General features: G+C 33.7%; 1 protein-coding gene across 2 annotated transcripts in view; it reads right to left on the reverse strand.

The window, feature by feature from the left end:
* Positions 1-27,534, reverse strand: part of LPAR1 (lysophosphatidic acid receptor 1) — a 137,476-nt gene that overhangs the window by 81,101 nt on the left and 28,841 nt on the right. For both annotated transcript variants that reach the window (XM_051962602.1, XM_051962609.1), the window contains exon 2: positions 9,025-9,186. In XM_051962602.1, coding sequence (XP_051818562.1) covers positions 9,025-9,075 — 51 coding nt within the window. In that variant the 5' untranslated portion in view covers positions 9,076-9,186. The remainder of the gene's footprint in view (positions 1-9,024; positions 9,187-27,534) is intronic.

Raw genomic sequence — 27,534 nt, forward strand, 5'->3', positions numbered from 1 at the left:
AAAGATTGGAAGTAAAGCAGAATGTTTTAATCTAAATCAGATCCTTAAAACGAAAGATCCCACATACTGTGCTTAGCAATCAGAAAAGCTTGGTTTTTTTTGGTTTTTTGTTTTTTTGTTTTTTTTTTTTAACACAGCATTAAATAGTCAAACAGACTCTGGGATTAAATCCGCATACTTAATCTAGTGCTTCATACTTACCTTCTATAAATGAGGCCCAATCTTCCTGAGCCTCACCATCTTTAGCTATAAAATGAGGGGCGAGGCCCTAGGCAGACACAATGGATAGAAAATGGGACTTAGAATCAGGAACGTCATCTTCCTGTCTTCAAATCTGGCTTCAGACACTGAATAGCTGTGTGATCCTGGGCAAGTCACTGAACTCTATTTATCTTAGTTCTTCAAAAATAAGCTGGAGAAGGAAATGTCAAATCCATCCACTATCTTTGCCAATGAAACACCCAAAATGGGTCACAAAAAGTCAACAACAAGAAAAAAAAAAAAAAGAGGGTGGGACTAGACAGCCCCTGAGGATATTTCCTGCTATAGATCTATGATGCTATGAATAGCAAGAAAGTCTCTATACCAAGAGATTCATTTGTGTAATAATATTTAAGAGACACAGAAAGATACTTTTACTAGGACTGTTGATGCTAATCCTATGGTTAACTGAATTTGATACCCAATAACCCTATGGCAAAAAAGACCAGACTAAATGACAGCTTGTACAAGATGTCATGTTATACTTATTCCCTTCCTGACATTGCTCATAATACTGTGCAACTTCATGCCCTCTTATTTTATTATTTTTCTCCTCATACATATCTTGTTTTCACTTGTCCAAATGCTCCTGGCTATAATCAACGAATGGATCCTTGAGAGCAAGGATCATGTCTTTTTTTTTTTCCCCCATTGCAATTGGAATTAAGTGACTTGCCCAGAGTCACACAGACAGGAAGTGTTAAGTCTGAGGCCACATTTGAACTCAGGTCTTCCTGATTTCAGGGCTGATGCTCTATCCACTACACCAATTAGCTGTCCCATGGAACGTGTCTTAATTTATTCTTGCATCTAAGTAACTGGTGGCAGGTACTTAATATTTGCTTTGTAGCATGAAACTTGAATTTTAAGTTGCAAATCAGTTATTGACAACTCAAAGGAATTTCTATAAATCTCTTAATATCTTAAAAACACTTACGGTTTTACACATCCACCTTAAATTTGAAAGAAGTTGTGGTTTTTAGCAAAAAGTTAAATGGAATATGTGCAAAAAGATTAATGTTGCTCATGACAATCAACTACACCCTAACTACGACAATTGTGAGTGTCAATTTGACTAGAGAAGATTTTGCCAACTAAAATTGTCACATTGGAAAAAAATCCATCTGCAAGACTCATTTGTTAAATGAAATGAATAAAACTCTGAAGTATTTTTCAAATTAAACTAAACAAGTGGAATCTGATGTAAACTTTGCACACAAAGCTTTTGCCACTACTATTTCAGGTGCCTTTATGTGGGCAGCTTATGTCAAAGCCCACTAAGTACACTTAATCTAATTTTCAGAAACTCAAGATGTTTTCTCAGCATGGGAATCTAAAAACCCTTTAGAATCTAGCAAAGAGTGTAAATTAGGGCACAGAAGCCTGCTAAGTTTCAAAGCATGAAGCATATCTTTTTAGCAAGTGAATTGCTAGCAGAGAAGAGGGACAATGAATGCTTTCTTTTCCATGACTGTTCAAAACAATTCAGGCTATTTATTTATATTAATTAATTTATATCTAGCACTAGGTGGCCTTGGCTAAAAAAAAAAAAAAGGTTCTTTGTTAGAAAACATACAGAATAACAAACAAGCAAGCAAGCCAAAAACAAAGGCTTTTGTTGTTGTTATTGTTGCTGCTGTTAGATGATTTTCAGTCTTTTTTTTTTAATATCATGCTGTGAGTTCATGTTTGTTCAGCCTGAATTATAAACAAAAAGGCTATTATAAACAAAAATATAAAAAACTTCTCAATAACATCACCTTATATTGATCATTATCAGCAAAATAGGCTATTTTAGGGCCTAATTATAGTAACTAATTATATTAGTTTTGCATCTAATGAATAGCAAGCTATCCACTAATCACAGTATGGTCTAGAGAATCCTGGGGATCTCTGAAACCCTTTTAGAGGGTCTACAGATTCAAAAATAGTTTTTATTTCCAATATGGTAAATGTCTATAAATATAATCCAGATAAACAAAAATGCTTTGGAGAGATCCTAAATAATTTTTAATAGGATAAATATACTGAAAACAAAAGTTTGATTTGATATGCTAATCCATATGGCTACTAACCAGGCAATAGTAAGAAAGAAGATATTGGTTAAGCAGGAAAAAGAAGAAAAATTCAGGATTAAATTTGCTTCCATTGAAATACAGCTGATAGTTATATAGCCCTTTCAAGGTTCAAAGGCATTGCATGCATTACCTTATTTAATCACACAACTACTGGAAGAAACAATGATTAAAGCTAACATTATTCTTTTTTTACAGATGAGTAAAATGAGACTCAAAAGTCTCAAGAGGAAAGAGGTAGGTGACTTGTGCTTTGTCAATCTGCTAGCAAGGATCAGGATTTGAACCCATGTTTCAGTTAACTCCAAGTCTTCTACCAATACCACTAAGACACAACAACTTTGTTGTTTTTTAATTGGTTCAATCATATCTGACTCTTCATAACCACATTTGGAATTTATTGCAAAGATATTGAAGTGGTTTGTCATTTCCTTCTCCAGGTCATTTTGTAGATGAAGAAACTGAGGCAAACAGGGTTAAGTGACTTACCTACAATCACACAGCTACGAAGTGTCTGAGGCCAGATTTGAATTCAGGAAAATGAATCTTCCTAATTCCAAATCTAGTATTCTATCCACTGCACATCTAGCTGCCCACTAAACCTCATGCTCCATCTAAATTTGTGCATTCTATAATATATAAAGAATAGCATGTTGGAGCTGGGAGAGTCTTTAGAAAAATAGTTCAACCCTTCCATTCAAAGTTAACTGACTACTTATCAGGATTGGTGTAGAGAAATTCATATGTTGGACAATGTGGTTGGAACATGAGACAGCCCATGAAAGTCCTTTTAATTTAGCATTTCAATCATTGTTTTTTTCTTCTATTTAATTTTTTTCTAATTATATTAAAAATTTTTAACATTTTTTTCAAATTTTTGTGTTCCAAATTATCTCCCTCTCTCTCCATTCCCCACATTGAAAAGGTAATCAATTTGACATATTATATATGTGTAGCCATGCAAAATACATTTCCATGTAAGTCATGCTGTAAAAGAAATACAGCACCTCTCCTCCCCCCCCCAAAAAAAAAACCACAAGAAAAATAAATTTGAAATCACCCTCCCATTTCATGATTCTCTAAAAAATACTTTTAAAGTACATAGATAGTAGGGAAAACTGACCTAAAGTATGGATTCCCCCAACTTTCAGATCTATATTAATTTTTACTACTTGAACTTTGAACTTTAATTTGTAAAATTCTCTTAAGTTTATAATGTAGGAACTGCCTCCAATCCATAAATATATGGTCAAAGTAGCACTTCCAACACATTAAACTATGCAGTTGATTATCTCCTAGTCAATGGAGTATTTCACTTTCACTTTCACCATGCCATCACAAGGAAGTTTTATTCTTTCATAATGTTTTAAATTTCTATATAATACCATATGAGTACAGCACAGAATTTTACTCTGCAGATTCAGATTATCTTCTGGAAAGAAGGCTGTGTGGAAGCAAATTTAACAAAATTATAAAACAAATGAATGTTTTTTAAAAAAATCCTTTGATTTTCTAGTTACAGAATAATCTGAAATAGTGAATGACCCCAAAAATTAATATTTGAGGGATCATTAGAATAATTAACACATCCATATTTCAAACTGCTAGGTGAAAATCTAAACTTTCCTAGGTCTATGGATGGCACAACCATATTCACAGATATCTACATTAATAACCAAACCAAGAGTCAGCTATGAGTCCTCTCTCATCTCAAAGTCATTCAGCTGCCAAAACCATATCTATTTTACCTTAGAACATTGTACACAGTAACAGCAAGGTCATATGATGCTTAATTGTGATGGACTTGGCTCTTCTCAGCAATGTGATGATTCAAGACAATTCCCATAGACTTTGGGTGGAAAATGCCAACCCCATCCAGAGAAAGAACTATGAAGACTAAATGTGGATCAAAGCATATTATTTTCATCTTTTTTTTGTTTATTTGCCTTTTTTTTGCCCCTTTTGTTCCGATTTTTCTTATATAACATGACATATACGAAAATGTATTTAAAAGAATTGCACGTATGTAAAGTTATATCAAACTGCTAGCTGTCTTGAGAAGGGAAAAGGTAAGGGAGAGAGAAAAATTTGGAACACAAAGTCTCACAAAAATGAATGTTGAAAATTCTCTTTGGAATATTTTATATTATTTAGCATCGCAACGTATTTGGGATAATAAAATACTTTAGAGAAAAAAAAGTTATCTCATGTCAAACATTCCTCACTTTTACTCTCTTCTCTCTACTCACAAGACTGAGAACCTATTTGGAGTAGCTTTCCAAACTGGTCTCCCTATTTCCAGTCTCTACTTCTTCCAATTCATCATCCAATCAACTTCTAAAGTCACCCAAGAAACAGGCCCAACTGTGTCTCTAATCATGCTAAAAATCTTCAGTAGTTTCCTCTTACCTCTAAAGTAAAATATGAACAGCCTGGCCTTTAAAGTCCTCTGCAATGGTGCCAGCCTACTCTACCAGCCAATCTTCTTCATAAATGCTCTATTTCAGCCAAATTGGATTACTGATTGTTCCTTTAATCAATCAACAAATATGTATTAAGCTTCAAACACTGGAGATTAAAAAACAAAAAGGAAAAGTTACTGACTTCAAATAGCTTACTCTTTTATTGGGAAAATGTGTGTACATGTGTCCATATGTACATTTATAGACACAGGCACACATACATATGTATATGTGTAGGCAGCTAAGTAAGCACTGTGGATAGAGGGACCTAGAAACATGAAGATCTGAATTTAAATTCTTCCTCAGACACATACTAGCTGTGTGACTTTGGACAAGTCACTTAAACTCTAACATTCAAATGAGTTACTATTTGTCATTCTTATTTTAAAAGGTTATTTATTAGAAAATAGATCATTTGTCAATTAAATTCTTAAACTGCTTAAGAATATATTTGCTTTAAGAATATATATTGAGTATTAACAAGCACTCAATGCACATTAAAATCTGTGTGGTAGAATGGAAACACTAGGGATTCAAGAGACATATGTGACACAGCACAATAGAGCTAAATGGGACCAAATCTTTTGATTCTGCAGATGGAAAAACAAGTCTTATACTCAAGAGTATACAGATGGTCAGTAACTGGCAAAACTGAAACCCAAGTCCTCTGATCCTGGATCTTGTGTTCTTTACATCTTTCTGAAATCAATACATAAGAGTCATTGAAGGAACATTAGTAGTCATCTGGTCAAATCCCCTTAATTTCACCATTAGGAGACTAAAGTTGGTGAGATTTAGTGTCCTGTCCAAGATCACTAGTGGTAAATTTCAGTGGTGACATCCTAGAACCAATGTTCATTCTTTCCACTCTATCTTACCCTGGATATGAAACACAGGAAATTAAGCATAGAACAACAGCTCAAGTTCCGGTCTTTGATTTTGTTTATTCTTTTTATGGAATAGGTGAGTGATATTATCATTGTTATGCAACTCTTTGTCATTCAGTCTCCTCCAATTCTCCATGACTCCATTTGGGGTCTTTCTAGCAAAGATATGGAGATGGTTCATTGTTTCCTTCTCCAGCTCATTTTATAAATGAGGAAAAAGAGGCAAACAGAAAAGTGATTTTCCCGGGTTCACACAAGTAGGAAGTATTGGAGGCTGGATTTGAACTTGAGTCTTTCTGACTCAAGGCTGGAAACACTATCTACTGCACCACTTAGCTAAGTGAAAGTAGTATCCATAAAAGTTGTTATAGTAGCTCTTTTTTGAGAGGGACCAATCATCGTCCACAGTTTCAATGGATCAATAGTAAATTATACTATGTACTTCCTAACAGAGGGGATACTGTACTACATTATACTTGACTACATATGATGAGGCAATTTGTTTTACTTGATTTGAAAGTTCTTTTGAAATTTGAAAATTGAAATTCGAGGGTTTTTTTTTTCTCCAAGGGATAGTAGATAGCAGTGAAAGAAAATATTTATGTTGCTAGTAATAATAATAATAAAAAATAACAATTAATAGGTTGGGAAGGGGGTGCTACAGATGTGGAAAGTTGCATGCATTTTCACAAGAGATCACTGTATAATTAGGTTTTCTTGTTTTACTTTGCTACATGAGATTTCTCAAAGAGAAGTTATAATCTAGAATGTTTGCAACATAAAAATAAAGCATGTTAATAAAACTTTTAAAAATTTTAAGACAAAGCAAAAATAGTAAAACTAGAGTACTAGGAAGGCAGCTGAGCAAGTTCTGAAATTCATTTAATCTTTGCCTCAATTTCCTCATCTATAAAATGAACAGAAGGAAATAGCAAACCGTTTTAACATCTTTGCCACAAATGGCAACATAGAGAGTCAGACACAATTGAAAAAAGATCAAACAAAAACAAACTACTAGCCAATAAATATTAATTCCATAGGCCTGCACAAGGCAAAATTATCTAAAGTCTTGTTAACATGATATTATGGGATGTGCCATTGGCACCATTTTTACAAAAATTAACATTAAGTAAACAATCTATAAACATGGCCTACAAATCATTCATGGACCAACAAGATTGCTAGTAGTTTTCCCATTTTCATCTTGTTCTGTTTCTAACAATCTCAAGGAAAGCAGGAATTTTAAAAGATAAGTTTGATGTTAGAGTGTAAATTGTTATTTCACAAATTTGCCTGCAGAGAGATTGAAAGCTTATGTACATAAACAAAAGGGATTATATGACAATGAACAAAAGTCAAATGAATAAAATGCAAAAACAACTCACTTTCCTTTTACTATCTGGGAGTAAATACTAGTGATAACCACTCCTACAGAGCAGATCATTTAGAACAAAGTTCTGACTGCTCAGGGAACCTGTGTTGGGCATGAGAGAAAAGGATAAAGATCACAGTTTTCAATATAGTCTCATATATAGGCATATAACAGAATTTGTTGTCTCTGAGAAGTAATTAATAAAGACGTGTATATGTACAATCTATATCAGGGAGAGGAGAACAGGAAAGCCAAAAGTAAAGAATTTGGAATTCAAAACTTAAGAAAAAATAGTACTATTTTTGATATATTAGCTATGTGACTTTAGGCAACTCATTTAACCTCTCAATGCCCTTATGTAAAAAGATATCTGTCTGTATCAGTGGGGAAAGGTTTTATGTTAGGAGTTACCTACATAAAAAGTGCACATCCTCACAAAAACAACAATGCAGCTAAGAAGAAGAATACTAAAAAGTCATCTGTATACACAGAGATGAAAAAAATTAAGAAAGGTCAAAAGGAAGGTCAGGCTGGACTAAGAATATGAATTAAAAGGACATTAAGCTTCTTTTCAATCCTGAATTATTACCGATATATATTTGCTATAACTTCAGTATCTTTTGAAAAAGAATTGTTTGCGAGTCAAAGATTTTATTTGTTATGAAAGTAAAAGAAAAATAATGAAAGGAAAACCTTAGATATTATATACAGATAAATTAGCTTAAAAGAATCATGTAACACTGGGAAATTTTTTAGTAGATGATATCTATCTCTCAGATATTCCAGTGAAATCTAAAAGACACAGATAATATTGACCCTCATCTTTCCACTTGTAGCAAATTAAGCTGTCTTAAGTTTGAAATCAATAGTATTAGTTATGCATTCCAATCATAAAAAACCAAGGCTTCTCTCTCAAAAAAGAAAAAAAAAACTCAACTCTTAAAATATTTATAGCAGTACGCTTTGTGATAGCTAAGAATTGGAAATAAAGTAGATGCCCTTCAATTAAGAATGGCTAAACAAACTATGGTACATAAAATACAGTATATAAGAAATGTGTGTAATGAATAAAGAGAACCACAGAAAGCTCTATATAGACTGATGCTGAGTGAGTTAAACAGAGCCAAGAAAACAATACACAAAGTACTGCAAATGGAAAGAATGACATACCAAAAAAAAAAAAAAAAAAAAAAAATCAAAAGTAAATGAAACAAAATAAGATCAAATGAGATTCAAATGAAGAAAAATGAGAAAATAATCCCACCCATCACTTCATGGAGGTCAGCGGTCCATAGGTGCTACACACATTTTTGGACTTTTTCAATATATCAAATCACTTGTGCTGACTTTTTTCCCTCTCTCTGAAAAAAAATGCTATTTGTCACCTAGAGGGTCTGTGATGGGAGGTGGGAGTGCTAGTGTTAAGGAATATGTAAAAAGACTAGGGTGGTATAAGAAACAGAAAATATCAATAAAATATTTTTAAAAAAATCAAGGTTTCCTAATTATGATTAAATATAATATAAATATAGGTCTGCTTTAGAAAGTTTATACATTTATTATTTTTGCTGGTTACTGGCCCTAAATGGCATCTCCTTTTATAAACTACAATTTTTTTAGTGGAAAAAAATTAATTACATACCAAATGATTATTTTAAGAGATTTTTTTTTAATGCAATGCTACATACTTTTAAGAATCCTATCCAATATGTATACATATATTGTATTTAACATATATTTTAACATATTTAACATGTATTGGTCTACCTGCTATCTGGGGGAGAGGATAGGGGGAAGGAGGGGAAAAATGGGAACAAAAGGTTTTGCAACTGTCAATGCTGAAAAATTACCCATGCATATAAATGTAAATAAAAAGCTATAATAATAATAATTTAAAAAAAAAAAGAATCCTATCCAAAAGCTCAGCAATGACTATTGAATTTTTTCCCTTCCCTTATGTTACTTACTTGTGGCTGTGATACCACTGAGAAGGGCACAACAGCAGAAGGGGCAGCCATGGTAGCTAAAGAGATGCACAGAGTGGGCCCTTCTTCAACACTGCTGAACTGTGAGTTCAAGTCCTGGTGTTATTTATCAAATGCTAGTCATACTGGTAGAGTTCTGTGCTCCTAAAAAAAAAAAAAAAAAAAAAAGATAAGAAGACCTAGTCTTAGACAAATAGGGAAATCACAGACAAGAAGAAAATAAGACAAAGGCATCATGATAATAATAAGCTATTGGAAGAGCAAATCAAACCCTCCCAATTAGCCATCACAACAGATTAGATGTAATGTAAGCCAAATACATACATTTGGTTCCTCATCTGCTACTTTTATGGCATTTTTGTAATATTTAAATAAATCTATGTCTATGTGTCAATGGGCAGAGAAATGGGGGGAGAGGGGGAGTCATCTATTTTTCACCTGAGGAGGGTAAGAAACCAGTATCACTAAATAAGATAAACAATCATGTAGATAATTTAAATATTGATTGTTTGCAAGCCAATACATGTATAAAGGGAATATTGAAATACTGAAAAGGGAAAAACACAATACAATAACCATAGAAAAAGGCCAATATTTTATGTTTGCTGTGGGGAGTTTTTTTTTTTTTTCCCCTGTAGCAACAGTATTAGCAGCTGGAGAGCAATTTTACCTCTGAGGCTTCCTCAAAACTACAAAAAACTAAAAATTACAGAAGAGCTGTAGCTTAAGAGTGGTAGGGGGAGAAACTTCACTTTCATATAACCAATGAAATCACAGGGGTGAGGGTGGTTGGAAGTGTAGTAATGTGTCCATCAAGGAACACTCTAAAACAAAATCCCCTACTGGAATATAAACATCCAATTTTGCCAAAATGCTGTTATGTTTGGATAACAATACAAAAGAAGAAGAAGAAAAAATTATTTCTATTGGAAGAAAAAAAAAAAAAAGAAATTGTCACTCTCCTCTTCCAATAGCCCAAGGTTATTAGAATATAATTTTCTAGTATCACCAACAAAGGATAAAGTTACATGATTTCCTGAAGAACTTTAAATCATTAGAAAGTTCACTGCTTGTCAAGCACACTGGTCAAAAGATGAATTTTAGAGTACTTTCTGCCAACTCTTAAATATATAGTCTTGGTTTCAGTTTTTCTCTCATCTGTTTAACAAAAAGAGTACAATAGTATCAGCCAGCTTATTGACAGGGTTATTGTAAAGATTAAATATACTACATATGAAAGTGATTTGTAAACATTAAGTGTTCTATAAATGTAAGTGACCATGATTGTCTAAAACAATGAGCTTTTGATTAATAACTATTCATCATAACTAGCATTACTCAAACATATCATTTTCTGTTCTTCTGGAAGACAAGAAGTGTCTTCCTTTTTCTATCTGTACAGAAGTCTGATTTGTAAAGGTAAGTTCAATATCACCCTCTCCAACCCTGAAATACTAGCTGTGTGATCTATGGGCACAATATAACTTCACAGTGACTTAATAACTCTCAAAGACTGTAAGTTGCATAGAAAGCTTTGACCTGCATTAGTAGAGAGTTTCTGTGCCCTGCTTGTGAGTTCTCTACAACAATGAAATCAGTTGCCAATCTCTACCCTTATTCAAAACACTTAGCCTATTAAATCACATAGTAAGTGCTTATTAGTGCTTTTTCATTCATTTATTCATATTATAAAAGGTAGCAATTAAGAATCTTGGGCAATTATTTGGTTTTAACTTAAAATAGAAAATATAATTTTGGAAAAAAAAAAAAATTACAGAAAATGCTTGTGGAAGTTTCTCGGACTTTCTGCCTGAACTGAAAACAGATTGCCCAACTCCTCCATACCTGCTCCAGAAAAATAGTGAGGTTAAAATAATAGACCAAATAAAGAGCTATGAAAAACTATAGCAAGTAACATGTCCACCTTGAAAATGCACAAAAAGTCAGCCAAAAGGCCAAGAAAAAAAAAAAAAAAAAAAGGGAAAAAAAAAAAAAAAAACACAGAAACTCACTAATATAGTGAATTCCAGGAGTACCACAGATGTAACAAGCACAATGCATTATATACATGTGACAAGTACAATAGCCCTAAAATGAGCTCTAATCTCAGTTCTGCCACCTATTTATAATACATAGTCTTGGGAAAATAATTTAATCTCTTAAATTTCAGTTTTAAAAATGGATATGTGGGCATACCCATCCATCAGCTATAAGTATGGCCTTACAAGGCTCTATGTCTAAAGGCAGCAAGGATGGAGAGCTGGAAACTTTAGTTTTGGAACCTTGAAAAGGTTCTCAGGGAGAAGTAACAAAGTGGTAGTAATCATCCCAATATACAGAACTCAGATCCAAGGAGCTCAGGCCTAAGGGTTCAGAGGTCCCTAACATTGTCCTAAGAAGCTAAGAACATTGTCTTGTTCTTAATGATTCAAGATGAGACCAAATAATAGAAGAAAATATAAGATATATCAAACTTCTATAAATGGATATAAGATGTACTGAGCTGGAAGATAGGTCAAAAATAGAGAACTTAAAAATCATCTGATTCCCTGAAAGCCATGATAAACTCACCAAAAAGTTTGGATGTTATATTTCAGGAAAGGAAATTTAAAACTTTTCAATCTATTAGAAAGAAGGCAAAGAATTCACAGATCACCTCCTAAAAGGAGGAGTCACAGCCTAAATCTAGAGCTCACCCTTGATGGGTGAAAACTATATGATGAGTATAGAAAATTATAGTTAGGATCACATAAAATCTGATAGCTTCTAATAAAACAAAGGGCAAATGAAATAGGCTGCAATGTTGACTAAAATCCTACCAGGGCAGGAGAAGGAGGGTAAAGAGAGAAAAAGGGAAATGGACCTTTAATGAAATAGAAGACTTTCAGTAATTTCTGATAAAAAAGACTAGATAGACTTGAGTAGGGATTTTGAAATACAAAATAGAAAGGAAAATTTACTTGAGCAACTGGAAAGAGCCACACTGCAGTGATTCTCAAAGTAAAGTCCAGAGATTCTCTGGTGGTCTCTGAAACCCTTTCAGAAGGTCTGTAAATTCAAATTATTTTTTTTTCTAATATGGTAAATATCTGTCAATATAACTCACATAAACAAAAATTCTTCAGACAGATCCTCAATAGTTTTTTAAATAGCATAAAGATAGTGAAAACAAAAGTTTGAGAACCACTGATCTACAGGATGCTATAGTGCTTAGAGTCTAAAAATGGAGATAAAACAAAAACCTGGAAGTAGATTCTGTTCTGAATTTGAAGAGAAGAAAGAAGAGAGGAAAAAAAAACCATGCTAGTATAAATAGGAGAAAGGAGGAGGAAACTTATTATTTCTTCTTGCTTTTTAGAGGCAGATAGCTGATAAGATAGAATACTGGGCCTGATATCAAAAAGTCATGATTTCAAATTTGACCTCAGACACTTACTACTTGTGTAACTCTACACAAATAATTTAACCTCTCTGACCCTCAATTGCCTCACCTATAAAGTGGGGGTAATAGCACCTACCTCTCAGGGATGTTGTGAAAGTAAAAAAAGAAGTAATATTTGCCAAAGTTTAAATAAAGTTAAATTTAAATTTAACTATATTATTATTAAATATTAACCATATTAATATTTAAACTATATTAATACCAGCTATTTTCACACAATTGGGGCATGTGAGAATTAGAGTTAGGGGGAAAAGGCATTAGATGAACCTCACTTTTATCTGAAATGAACAATGGAGGATTGAACTTACACACACACACACACACACACATAAGTCTGATGTAGAAAAACAATAAACTCAACAGGAAAATAAGCTGATATCTATGGGGGGAAGTAAAGAGGAAGGGTAATAATGAAAAAGGAATAGTCACCAGCAAAATATGCCAGAAGAAAAGACTTAAAGAAGTTGGTAGAAAAAAAAGTAGAATCTAGGAAGCACTTTTGTAAGAAATCACAAAGGAGATTATTTCAGAGAAACTTGAGAAGACTTCTATGAACTGATACAGAATGAAGTGAGCAGAACCAGGAAAACCATTTATATTGTATCAGGAAAATAAATAACTTCAAAAAACTTAAGAACTCTATAATCAATGCAATGACTAACCATGATTTTAGGAACTTATTTATGAAATTAAGCTAAACCACCTGCTTATAGAGAATTAATGAACTAAGTATGAAGAATGTGATGCAGAGTTTTATACAATCCTTAGGCCAATATAGGAATTTGTTTTGCATGACTTTGCATTTTTGTTTTGAGGAATTTTTTTTCCTTTCCCCCCCCCCCCACCTCCTGCCAATACTGAAAAGGGAAATGGAAGAATAATGCTTATTAACTAAAAGATAGAGTAATAGAAGGCTTCTTAGAAAATGAGGAAATAAATAAGCAAAATGTGGTTTATGAATTAATGTACATAATTAAGAGACAATTTCATAGAATCCTGGCTGTGTAAAATGAACAGAACCAGTAGAATAATTTATATGGAAACAGCAATACTATGAAGTCAAGCAGCTTTAAAGGAAGAATTTTGATGAAAGCAATGATTAACTAAGTCTTCAAAGGATTTATAGCAATGCCAAAAGAAGTCTTTAAAATATTTTTAAATACAGAAAGAAGGAAGTTCAGAAGGATATAAAGAGAAGAAATAACAGTTTTGAAAATAACATTAGATCAAATTGAAAAACATTTACTAAGTACTTAAATATGCCAGATATTGTGCTAAGAAGGAAGGAAAAGCAAAATGATTCCGTCCTCAGAGAGCTCATATTTTAATATGGGAGATGACATGAAACAACCATGTACATACAAGACACATACTAACTAAATGGATATAATCTCAGAGGGAAAACACTGATTAATTAGCATGGAGGAAAATCAGGAGAAACCTCCTGTACAAGTTAGGATCTGACATAAAATTTGAAAGAGGCAAGAAAATCTATGAGGCATAAGCAGAAAGGAAGAACATTTCAGGAAAAAGAAATAGCTAATGAAAGGGGGAGGAGTCAGGAGAAGGAATGTCTATTTTATGCAAGGAACAGCAAGGAGGTCAGTGTCACTGATAAATAAATAGTCTAGGTTATAAAAAACTTTAAAAGTCAAACAAGAGGAAGGCCACTGAACTTATTGAGTGAGGGATGAATAGGTCAGACCAGTGCTTCAAAATGTAATGATACAGGTGTTTGTTTAAATGAGGTGTATTTTTAAAAATACTTTTATTCTAACACTGAAAGAAACAACAGTAATACAGATAAACTTCACACCACATTGAAGAGAAAAATCAAGGTAGATGTTATAAAAATTTGGTTACCAGCTACTTCCATTACTGTAAAAAGTTGAGTTTGAGTCTATTTTATTGAAAATATCATCCATGTTACAGTGTTAAATGCTTTAGTTTTGAAATCTCTGTGAATCAATTGGTAAATAAGTGATGAGATCCTGAATAACTAGGTGATATTGGCTGACTGAATTACTGAAGAGAATGACTGAAGTATTGATGGAATTGCTCTCTGAAGCAAGCAGGGAAGAGCAATTTAGCCTCATGGTCCCACTCACTGTGGAAGTCAAGTAGGTAGTCCCACCTTGCTATGTCTGCTCAAAAAATCTAAGTTATGTCAAATGCGTGAGATTACATTTTCCTTATAAATCTTTGCATGGTTCACACATCTTTGTTGAATTTCTTTGGGTTAGATCTGCCACAGTACTCTGCTTTGGGGGTGTCTTTCTCCTCACTCCTCCCATATGCCATATGGTATCCCTTCTCTCATTGCCCATTATGTCTCATCATATCTTTCTCTTATTGTAGCTAACTAATTCTTTAGGGGGCTAAACTCCTCTATAGATCTGGCCTGTCACCTAAGGGCATATTCCAACCAATGAGTGTTTTCTTTCATCATTAATTGTCAAAACCTCCTGGAGTCTATTATATCTCTACCTTTTTCCTATAACCTCTTCTTTTAAATAAACCTATCTTTTGCCAAAGAGAATGGCAATTGTGAATTCTTCATTGAACGAACCTCAACATTTGGTGCCTACATAAATCTAATCATCTGATGCTAAACCCCAAATAATTATTTAGCTCCTAAATCCTAAATCACATTATAAGGGCTGCTCATTGCTGCTCTACTTCCTTCTCCTCTTCATTTGACTGAGTTCAATACTATTTTTATTTTCTTTACTTGTCAATGACTAAGAAATCTGTCAATTTGTTCTGGTTTCTCTTGAAACTGAGCTTTCACAGAGGTCACTTCACAGCACAATTTGAAGGTCTGATAGAAAAGGTACCAGTTGTTTGTTTATTGTTTTGGGGAATGTTAATTAATTGGCAAAGAAGGGACGCCCAGGTATAAGAGATTATATCCTAAATCCAAGTGTATTTTGGTTCGACTTTTTTAAACAAAACAATTGATAAAATAAGTTTGCACTACTTCACTTTCAATGTCTCTTCCAGTTTTGAAATTCACTGGTCCTCTGATTATAGCTTAAGTAGGTAACCTAGGCGTATTGATGCAATTGGCCCAGAAAAACACACTGCACCCTAGGTCTTAGGAAAGGATCTCTGAAATATACCTTATCTGATTCACAATTAGGAGCCAGGCAGTCAACAATTAACAAGCATTTATTAAATGCTTACTAAGTATCTGGTATTTAGCTAGTCACTCAAGATACCAAAAAAAAAAAAAAAAGGGGGGGGGCAAAAAATAGTCCTTGAATATGTATATATGTATATGTAATGTATAATTTTTTAAAATACATAAATAACCAGCTGTGTACACAAGCTATAATTCAAGATCATCTCAGAAGGAAAGGCACAGTTAGGAAGACCAGAAAAGACTTCTTGCAAAAGATGAGATGAGCTGAGTCTTTACCGAAGCAAGGCAAACCATGAAAAAGAAGAGGAAGCAAAAGATTTTATGAATGGGATACAGCCAGTACAAAGACAAAGAATAGAAATACTGTGTTTAAGGAAGCTAGTGTAGCTACATAAGTACTCAGATGGAGCTAAGGTGAAAAAAGACTGGAAAGGTAGAAAGGACCAGGTTTTGAAGAGCTTTAAAATGCTAAGCAAAGGAGTTTGTATTTAATCCTGAAGGTAATAGAGAGCTAATGAAATTCGGAGAGCAAGAGGGTAATAAAGGTCAGAAATAAGAGTCACTGGATTGCTGAGGAAACAAATTTGAATGGATCCCTTTGATTGTAAAAAACAGATAGCAATAGAGGCCTTAGGGACTCTCCTTAAAAAAAGCCATGCAGTCAGAAAAGAAGGAAGGAATAAAGGAAAAAGTTGACTAGTATAAAATATTACAAATGGTCAAAACTACAAATAATAATAATAATAAACAACTCATGTTCTGTTCTGTTTTCATAGTAGAAAGCACTAAAGAATGAACTTGAATATTTTTAGTCATGTTTATAGACAGTAAGATGTTACCAATAATAATGCCCCCACAATTGAATCACACAAATTTGAAAGTAGTTTAAAGTAATCCTCTTAACAACTCACACTAATTCTATACTATATATATATTTAAAACTTTTAAATCCATTTTCTTATTTGATCCTTACAAAAACAGCATAATGAACCTAATATAATAATTTCTAAATTATGTAAAATTAGACAGAAATTCAGAAAGGATAAATGATTTCTGAAACGTGGAGGGGTGCCCAAAGAACTATGACTCAAATCCACTTCTGTCTTTCTACTACATAAGCCTTGGTATTTTTCCTGGCTGTCTCCCATGTCTGGAATGTTTTCATCTCTCTTTTCTGACTTACCTGTAAGTCCCAATTAAAATTCATCTTTCTCCAGAAAGTTTTTTTCCTGGTTTCCCTTGATTCTAGGGCATTCTTTCTGTTGGTTCTTTCAATTTATCCTGCTTTCATTTGTACAATTATCTCTCTCTCCTTCCTCATTACACTACAAGCTCCTTGAGAACAGGGATTATATTTTACCTTTCTTTGAAGCACTAGTACTTAGCACACACAGTACCTAGCACATAATAGGCATTTAATAAATATTTAGTAATTGATTAAAGACACAAATCAAAGTAAAAATAATAATAACTTTAACTGTCTTTTAGATCTCAGATTTTCTCCAAAGAAATGACAAGGACTTTTGAGACAATATCTTTAAGGTATGCCTGAGTAGATAATGAAGATTATAAATTATTCCAATTTTGCACAAGGAAAAAAACAAACAAGTCTCAAAATTAACTGCATTCTCCAAAAATTATACTTCAAAAAAACAATGACAACATAAAAAATAGAAATTTCTCAGATTGGAATGCTTTGGACAAACCATTTTCTTAATGAACTAAGCTCCCCACCAAAAAAAAAAAAAAATCATTTGTAACTCAGCCCCCTAGTTGCCTCTCTATTCAGACAGAAAGGTTTAACAAACATTTCATTGCTACTGCTAAGACAGTGAATTGTGCTTCTCCCCATCAATGGCCATTAATTATCTTGCATCTTTTTTTTTTTTAAGCACTTTCTACTCTCCTTTTATTCTAGACTTTTCTAGCACTACAAAAGAAAAATGTTTGGGTTTTTTTTTAGCTACCTTCATACTGTTTACTTATGGTGAGCTCAGAGGTGCCTAATTCCCATATTTTAGTGAACTTTACTTGACTTTAAACCAAGACCACATTGATGTCAGCTGTCTTCATAACACTTACTCTAGGAGATTTGATCTTGAGTGTAGTGCTTGATATTTTTGGGTCTCTTGTTTATTGGAAACAAGAGACCCCAAAAATATCAATGGCTCTCAGATCTAGGGCTGGGGAGGAGAAAGAGCAGCTAAGAGAAGTGATTTAACATTCAATAATAAATTTGAAATACTAAGTAGAATGATATCAATGAAACAACTTAGAAATCTTATAACTTTATTGCTGAACTTTTTAAGAAACAGGCAGCCTGAGCTGGGGGTAAGGAGGCACTGCCAAACACGTTCAGTAGGTGTTTTCAGTACCAGGCTTTTTATATAAGGACTCATTCTCATCTACCCTTAACCTATAGGAGCTTATGCCACACAAGAAACAAGCCACACTCCCAACAACCTAGCTCAAGATGTTTATTAGTCATCAGTCAAGACACAGAGAACTAGGAAATTTTGGGGAAGGACAAGCTGCCAGCATCTCCCAAGCTACTTACTACCATGAATCAAGGTTTAGGATCAGAAGTCTCAAAATTGCTATGCTACAGGTACTCTATTCCTTAGCTTTGGCCACCTTGATACCTTCAACTTGCAAATTAATTACCAACACAAACATTCATATTGAACCCAACAGCATGACAAAAATGACAACACAAGCACAAATGCCATTTGGTCTGGTAGATAGGTAAGATGGCTCACTTTGATCGATCTGCAACTGCCTCCATAGATCAAAGGACTCTCTCAACTGCAACACAAACAAGAATTTTTTTTTAAAGATACACACTCCTCTTTGTATTCAAGCCTGCTGTTTTCTCAGGCTCCTAACCTCAAAGCAGCCATAAACCAGGTTAGATATTCACTTACACAACTAGCTGAGTGACTTTTGCCAGTGAGTTCAGGAATTATCTATCAGGCTGGCTTCCAGGAAAATGAAATATAACTATAATCTCTGATCTACATTCTATTTTTACACTGCATTGACCTCATTTGCACATGTTCATCAGTTATGATTATAACTCATGAGCATATTGATCATTCTTGCCTCACCCAGCAATTTATTCTATTACTAAAAATTACTAAAAAGAAAAGGTTCTCTCAGGCTATGAGAATTGTTCCATAGTACAGGAATGAAAAGTGACAATTTGCAAGGATTGCACAAGGCCAACCAAAACAACATGGAATGCACTTTGTAAAAATCAGTTCTGATTTAAAAAGACGACAAAACATGAGAGCATCACCGTGATATAATTCAATGATGATAATTTGAAATGTAATATAAATTAGATCTGATTTCAAGTCCAATATGCATAATTAATATTAACAGAAGCATTCTTGAAAAGCATCTTGTCCAATCTTACCTTGCAGATGAAGAAATAAATATGGAAAAGTTCAAATTACTTTGTTTCAAAATCACAAAGCTATTTTTCTCAAAAGAAAGAACAATAGAAATAAAACTTTGTTTAAGAACAGTTGGAAATTGATGAACATGCTAGTAGGCATCACAAATGTTTCAGTTGTCAAACTAATGCCCCCCAAATTATTAATAAAAACAGATGGCTGAGAATCTGAAAACTGAGCTGTAATTAGTGACCATCAAAACTCCTAACTCCCAATCTGTGTAATAGAGAAAAAATGTATGTTCTGAATGACAAAATCAATGTCCAAAATAACAAGCTCGGACAGTGAACCAGATCTGCAGAATTCACAGTTGGAAGAGACCTCTGAAGTGCTGTAGTACAACCCGTGTTTGAAGAGGAATTCCTTTGTAAATATTGCTGACAAGTGGCCATCCAGCTTCCATTTGAATATTTTTTCCAGTAATACATTCTAGTTTTGCAGACTTTCCAATTACAACTATCAGCTACTTCTCCTCGGAAGTTCACACCACTCAACTTAGTTGCCTTTTTCAGAAAATAGTAACAGTTAATACTTATATATCATTCTATGGTTTATAGAACACTTTACATATATTGGTTCATTTGGTCTTCATAGTAACACTTTAAGGCAGACTATTATAATAGGTAACATTTATGTAGCTTTAAGATTTATAATTCTTTACATATATGAAGGCATTAAATCCCCACTACAATTCTCTGAGATAGGTGTTATCATCCCCATTTGAATAAGACATAGAAATTAAATGATTTGCCCATGGATACACAGCTAGTTAAATATCTCAGGTCTTCCTGAATCCAAATCCATTATTGTGTCAATTTAGCTGTATTATAATACTAATATGTATAATAATAATATGTATTATTTTATTATTATTCCCAAATGAGTAACCTGGGGTTCAAAGAAATTAGATGGCCTCCACAACCAAACAGCTGGCAAATATGGAAAGCAGGATTTGGACCTGGTCTTTCTTAATTGCGAGTCCAAGGGTCTTTCCAATATACCATGATTCCAATTGACCCTGTGATCAACTAGTCAGTCACATAGGTGCACTATGTGCTAAGTACCACATGTGCTAAGTGCAGAAGTTACAAAGAAAGATTGAAGTCCCTGGTCTTAAAAAGCTTACAATCTAAAAGTAGGAGAAACCATGCAAACAACTACATAAAAACACTTTTCCACCATCTTTAGTTTTCAATGGATGGTAGCTTACACTTTCTCCAAATACATATATAGTTTTCAACATTCACCTTTGTAAAACCTTGTGTTCCAAGTTTTTTTCCCTTTATCTCTATCTCCCCCCTCCCCAGACAGCAAACAATCTGATATAGGTTAAACATGTGTAATTTTCTAAATATATTTCCATATTTGTCATGCTGTGAAAGAAAAATCAGATTAAAGGCGGGGGGAAAATGAGAAAGAAAGAAAGAAAAACAAACAAGCAAACAAACAACAATCAAAAAAAAAAAAAAAAAGCTGAAAGTACTAGGTTTTGATCCACATTCAGTCTCTTTGGATGTGATTGGCACTTTCCATTCCAAGTCTATTGAATTGCCTTGAATCACCACATTATTGAAAAGAGCCAAGTCCAGCACAGTTGGCTCATACTTTCTCTCAATTCTTCTCCATTCACATTCTTCAGTAAATCAGAGAAGAATGGTCTTATTCAGTTTCCAGAATCTCAATTTTTTCTCAACTTTAACCATTTACTGCAATAGAACACAATTAGATAGCACTTCCAGCCTGGGGAGATAAGTGTTATTATTATCCTCATTTTACATGAAACTGAAGCAGACAAGAGATTAAGTGGCTTATTCAGTGTCCCCCAGCTATTAAATATTTAGGGTTGCTCTATACATACTTAATGCATAGGCATACTCAATGCCTATTCCACCAACAAGACCCTAAATTCTGAAATTCTCTCCTCTATTCAGCCTCTCATTTTCACCTCCATCATTGCTTTTCATCCTCCTTAAATCCTTACCCTAATTTCCAGTCCATAAAACTCTCAGTTTATCATTTCTGTTCTGGCATCTCTCCTCTTTTATAGCCTTGACTCAATAGTTAGCTATTTCCTTATGAACTCATCATCTACTCTTGAATCCTTTGCCCCTTTGTCCCTTCCACTGTCCTTGCCCTGCTTATCTCCAGCTTATGGGTCACTCCCACTATCTGCTTTCTTCACTTCTATTCCCAAGCCACCAGACATTAAATATGTTGTCACAAAAATTGGCTGAGTCAACTAGAAATTTGTAATCTCAACTAAGTTCACAGTACTTCATACTTTGATTCATTTCTCCCCATCACACTGCTTAGAGTAGCCGATACATAATTTCTTTTATCCTCAGGTACAACTCTGCTTTCACTCTCTTTCTCTAACAGATCTAACAGAGAACCCCCTACTTTAATGAAAAATCTGAAACCATCTGATGTATGTTCTTTTCCCCATCTTATTCCCATCTTATGTCCTCACCATTCAAAGGATGAGTTTAATTAGCCTTCCTTCAGTCCCAAAAATCAACCCTTCCAATTGTGCCCTTTACTCATCCTCTAAGAACTTGTTAACCATTCTTCTCTGTCTCTCCCCTTCAGTATTTCCTCTATTGGCTTCTTTCTAGTATCTATGATTATACTTAAGTCTCCACTATCTACAGAAAAATCTTTTCTTGACTACACCCTCAGCTTATCAAACCTTATATCTCACCAAACTTTGTAAGCTAAACTCCTAGCAAGGATTGTCTACATTTATTACCCATTCCTTTAATCAGGTTTTCCACCCATCACTACTTGAAACTGCTTTCTGAAAAGCTGCCAGTGATTTGCCTTTTTTTAGTCATCAAGCTCCTTGATCTTTCTGCATCATTTAACATAGCTGACCATTCTTTCTTCCTGTCCTGTCTATTCATTCTTTTTTAATTTTGTAAGCAGGAGTATTTTCTGTATGACAGTTCTCTTTTTCAGTCTCACTCACTGATTCATCCTCCTCTTGCTCCCTTAGTTTCTTTATTTCCTTTCACTTAACACCTTTTCCTTTCTATGCATTATTGTCACTTCCCAAATTTCATGATTTTAATAATTATTCCCATCCAGATAATTGCATACACACCCGCATACACACACACATGCACACACATATACACATATACATATATATATATGTATGTATGTATATAATGCTCCACTCTCTCCCCTGAGCTCTAATCTCTTATTTCTAACTGCTTACTATAAACAAGTGTCAGCACTGGATATCCCAACTACACCTCAAAAAGCAACCTAAAACTAAACTTGTCATCCCCACCCCAACAAAAAACTGTCTTTGTTCCCAACTTCCCTATTTCTGTTGATGGCAATACCACTACTACCCAGGTTCAAAATATCAGTCAACTTTGATTCTTTCTTCTTACATGTCCCCTATACTTCCAATCGTTTGCCAAGTCCTAATGGCTCTACTACTCCAAAATCTCTCATGCATTATATCCACCAAATATAAATGCAGTTTTAAGTGTTAAGAGCTTACTAGACATTAAATAATAAATGGAGTTCATCTTCATTTATCCATTTTAGATTAGCACCAAACTATCAAGAAAAGTAGCCCAATTACTACCAGTGTAGACCAATTAAGTGAATCAGGGTATATAAGAAGGAGAATTATATCATGAATTTCCAAATATTCAAGTTAGAAAATCAGAAAAAAAGTATGAGATTCAATATATTAGTAGTTATTCAATTTTAAATCGATACTAAGACTATTGAGATATCATGTGTATGTCCACTGATATATTCATCATCCTACTTTAGGCCTTCATGAATTCTTGCCCAGGCTTCTTCATTGGTTTCCCTGCTTCTAACATATTCCTTAATTAATCTATTCTTTACACAAGTTTCAAAATAATTTGCCTGATGAAAGTGCCAATGACTGTATGTAAGGTTTCTCTGCTCAGAAACCTTAAGCCTTTTTTAACTGATAAAATATTATTTGATAAAATGCAAACTCCTTAGTTTGGAATATAAGGGCTTTTCACAATGATTCCATTCTAATTTTCTTAAGCCTTATTTTTATTTGGCTCCCTTTCATGGTGTACAATGTGCTAGCTTTAATTTTGTCCTGTTCTTTTCTTCCTCTACTTATTTTTCCTCTACTTACTTATCCGTGTCTGAAATGCTCTCCCTCCTTATTTTTCACTTGCACAAATCAATCTCTTCCTTCAAGGAAGCTCAGGTACCACTTTCTCAAGTCTTCCCTGATTTATTCTGCTGAATTTGATTATTTCACCTTTAATTTTTTCCTAAGATCCTCTATCTAATCTTTCTTTGGCCCCCATCATGTTCTCTTTTGGATCATACTGGTATATGTTCATTTCATACCCCAGTTCTTTTTAGGTTGTATATTTTTTCATGACAGAAATCATGTGGTTTTTCACTTTTGTATCTCTAACTCTCAGCACAATGCCTTATGTATATAGCATATGGCTACCCAATGCTAAAGTTCAATTTAATTTTCTTTCTTGTTGGTCTGATGAAAAAACTGGGAATGTACATAATATCTGCCTTCACTTATTTGAAGAGTTGTTACATGAAGCAAAGGTTAAGTTTTTGTGTTCTTGTTGTGCTTCAGTCTGGTCTGATTCTTAGTGATTCCATCTGAGGTTTTCTTGACAAAGATACTGGAGTGGTTTGCCATTTTCTTCTCTAGTTCATTTTACAGATGACAAAACTGAGGCAAACAGGATTAGGTACTTGTCCAGGGTCACATAGTTAGTATCTGGAACCAGATTTGAACTCAAGAAGATGAGTCTTTTTGACTCTACACTTAATGTTCTATCCACTGCACCACCTAACTATCCCAATTCTTTATTTTGCTTGAGCCCAAAGAATAGAACTTAGAACCTGATAGAATTAAAAAACTTGCTTACAACTAAGAGGGCCATAAAAAGGTGGAATTTGGGAGGTGGTCCTTCTTCACCATAAGTCTTTAAGCAGAAGACAGGTAACTACACATTGGGGATGTTGAAATAGAGATTTTTGCTAAAGTGTGGATTGTATTAGAGGACCTTGAAGGTGTCTTCCAACTCTGAGGTTCTATGATTCTAAGAAAATGGAATATCACATTGAATTTTTAATCACTGATAGTAACTGAAGGACCTCATTATTACAGTTTCACATATTACATTGCCCTATAATATAGTCTCTGCAGATGGTAAGTACCTTTGAAAGAAAATTTAATGTTTAGAAATATAAAGGAAATTTTAATGTTTAAAAATGTAAAGAAAATTTAATGTTCAGAAATATAAAGAAAAACAAAGGCAAGAATTATTAGTACCTGAACTACACCTTGAATCCCAGAGAACATATAAATGAGAAAGCAGGCTTAACATGAGTTTTAAAAATCACAATGGAATCCAAGGTAGAAACAACAATAGTGAACATGACAAACAAGGGAATTTAGAATTTACCTAGGGAAAAAAATTTGGAAATCAAATGCCTTAGCTGAGCTTGAGTTTATAGTTCTACAATACTTTTCTTTCCTCTTTTCTTTCATCCACTTATTTTCACCAATGTTGAATTAGAACACAGGTTTTAAAAAAGAAAAAAAAATAACGTATGCAATACCACACAAGTCATATAGTTAATTTTAAAATGTAGTCTCTGTTTGTCAGTGTGGAAAGTGTCCCATCTTCCCTAAAAATATCCCTAAGATCATACCCAATTTCAACATGTATCCAAGAAGATTTCACCTCATATGTTCCTTATATCATTTCTCCCTTTTCCAGACATTAGGATCAGCTTTTCCATGTGCTTTTTAGAAATTTCCCATTAGCCATTTTCTCCCTTTTGTAAGTTTTCTATAAAGAATTCTTTCATTCTTTCCATATAGCATTCAGCTGATAGCTTCAGGGGATAGAACTCAATGAACCAAGTATTTCTATGACAAAAATAGGAAACAAAAAATCCCAATAATATTCTTTTTGAATATTCCTATTTTTTTTCCTAGACCTGTGGATTTCATGAATGTAAGGAACTTTCTTATATGAGGAACTTTTGTCAGTTATATGCATAACTTTTTCACAATAAACCTTAACAAGCTGACTAGAGCACTTAGGGCTTATGTAATTTGCCCTCAATAAATATGATTTATAAAAGGAAGAGTTACAGCAGCAAACAGTGTCTCTTCATCTCAGAAGTGGAGAGTAAGCCAGCAGAAAGGGGGAAAAAAAGAAGAAAAACTCAGCTCCAACAATATTAAATTGTCCTTTGTATGAACTTAAGAAACCAATGGACTTTCCAGTTTGCAGTCTAATTTTTCTATTGGCTTAGAATTAGTATTTCCATATTTCTTTTATTTCTGCTTCAATGATTAAGTGATTTTCTAATATTTATGGGAATTACAGTATTCAAAAGAAATTGAGGAGGCAGCAGTATGTTCTTCCCATCTATCTCCCCATCAACCACTTCCTCATTTATGAAGAGGAAATGAGTTCTGGGCCTGTGATTTTATTGGTACAGAGAACTCCAGGCTAAGGAAACTCCCTAGACTAATAGAGGTTGTCTGAGACTATAAATTGCCTGGAGCACTAAAACATTAATTTGCCAAGGGCATACAGTTCCTATGTGTCTTCACATAGGATTCTTCTTCAGGATTCTGAGAATAGCTTCCTCCCACTGCGATGTACTGCCTCTTTTGTGATTTCTCATTCTTAGTCTCAAAAAAAATAAATAAAACTGCCAGCATACCTGAAGAAGCTCCCAGTTCTCTGTCTTTGGCCAAGTGATATATGAAGTTAGTATATTTGGATCCTTAGAAATGTAAAAAAAATTTAATGTTCAGAAATATAAAGAAAAACAAAGGCAAGAATTATTAGTGCCTGAACCATACCTTGAGTCCCAGAGAACATGTAAACAAGAAAGCAGGCTTAACATAAGTTTAAAAAATCACAAGGTAGAATCCAAGGTAGAAACAACAATAGTGAACATGACAAATAAAGGAATTTAGAATTTACCTTAAAAAAAGTCTGGTATTTATCTTTATCAATTTACATGAGCTCCTTTGGACAAATGCACACAAATAATATGATACTTCTATGTGTGAAATTATTTCCTTCAATATAGTAAGTGGAAGTAAAACCATAATTAGTCATGCCAATTGTCTGAAATTTTTGTCTTCTGAGTGGAGATTCATGACCACAACTTGTTTGTTGCAGGTAAGGATAATCTAAAACGGAGAACTCTGGAAAAAATAAAAGAACTTAAAGCTTTTAGAACATTAAAGAGGCTATCAGGTGACAGATCAAATAGAGTTCAGGCCTTGGAGGCTGGATGACCTACATTCAAATTTAATCTTAGACATTTACTAGATGTGTGACCACCAGCAAGTCACTTAACCCCGTTTGCCTCAGTTTCCTCATCTGCAAAATGAGCTGGAGAAGGAAATGGCAAAGCACTTTAGTATCATTGCCAGAAAATCCTAAATAGGATCACAAAGTAAAGGATACAACTGAATAATGGCAACATCAAAGGTAAAATATAAATCAAATATAAAATCTAGTCATAGAAGAGCTGGAAATAGAGTTGGGCAAAAGAGCACAACAATAAAAGTTTCATCTATGTAACTCTCTTACAACATCAAAGGTTAAGAAACTTGATAAAAGTTATTTAGGACTTTACCTAGGTGAGAAAAATTTGATAAAAAAGTAAATCAGACTAATTACAAAACTTTTTAATTTTTTTTTTGAGAATTTAAAAAGCATCCTCCAGTAGGTAAAATAAAACATTTGTCAAAGAGGATTTTCACAAATCAGAGTAAACATAATTAGGAGTGCCTGTAATTAAATCTAGTTTAAACTTTAGGAGAAAGAGGCTAAAGGATACTGTTACAATTTATTCCTACTCCTGACGTGGACATTTTGTCTTTGGAGGAGACAGGAAAAGGTGTCTCAGACAAAGTCACAAGAATCAGAAGGCACATTGCCAAAAATCAAATAGGTCTCACTGAAAGAAGAAGTCTGGTCCAAAATAAAAAAAAAGAACATGAAGCATCAAACTTTAAAGAAAAAAAAAGTTGCTGAATTACAAATACAAATAAGATTAAGACATCCTTCAATATGTCATATGGCAAAAATCACTTCTCTTTACATTAAATGTGAAAATATGACAAAGCACTATATTATTTAATGATTAAATGTTAGATTGTGGAATTTCCTCTCCCTTACCAATGAGACTAATCTCTTCCAGATGTTGTTTGGCCACAATTCACCATTCAAAATTATGAAAGTTTCATTTATTCTCAAAGCTCAGTAGCAAAATAAAGGGGAAAAAACCCCAGCTTCATAGACTCATTTTAAATAGAAGGGTTATTTAGCATCAACCCTCTAATTTTACAGAAAAGAGAATGGAGATCCAGAGAAATTAAGGGGTTTTTCTCCAAGTCACATAGCGACTAGAACCTAGGTCCT

This window comes from Antechinus flavipes, chromosome 1 (genome assembly GCF_016432865.1).
Source record: "Antechinus flavipes isolate AdamAnt ecotype Samford, QLD, Australia chromosome 1, AdamAnt_v2, whole genome shotgun sequence".
Lineage (NCBI taxonomy): Eukaryota > Metazoa > Chordata > Mammalia > Dasyuromorphia > Dasyuridae > Antechinus > Antechinus flavipes.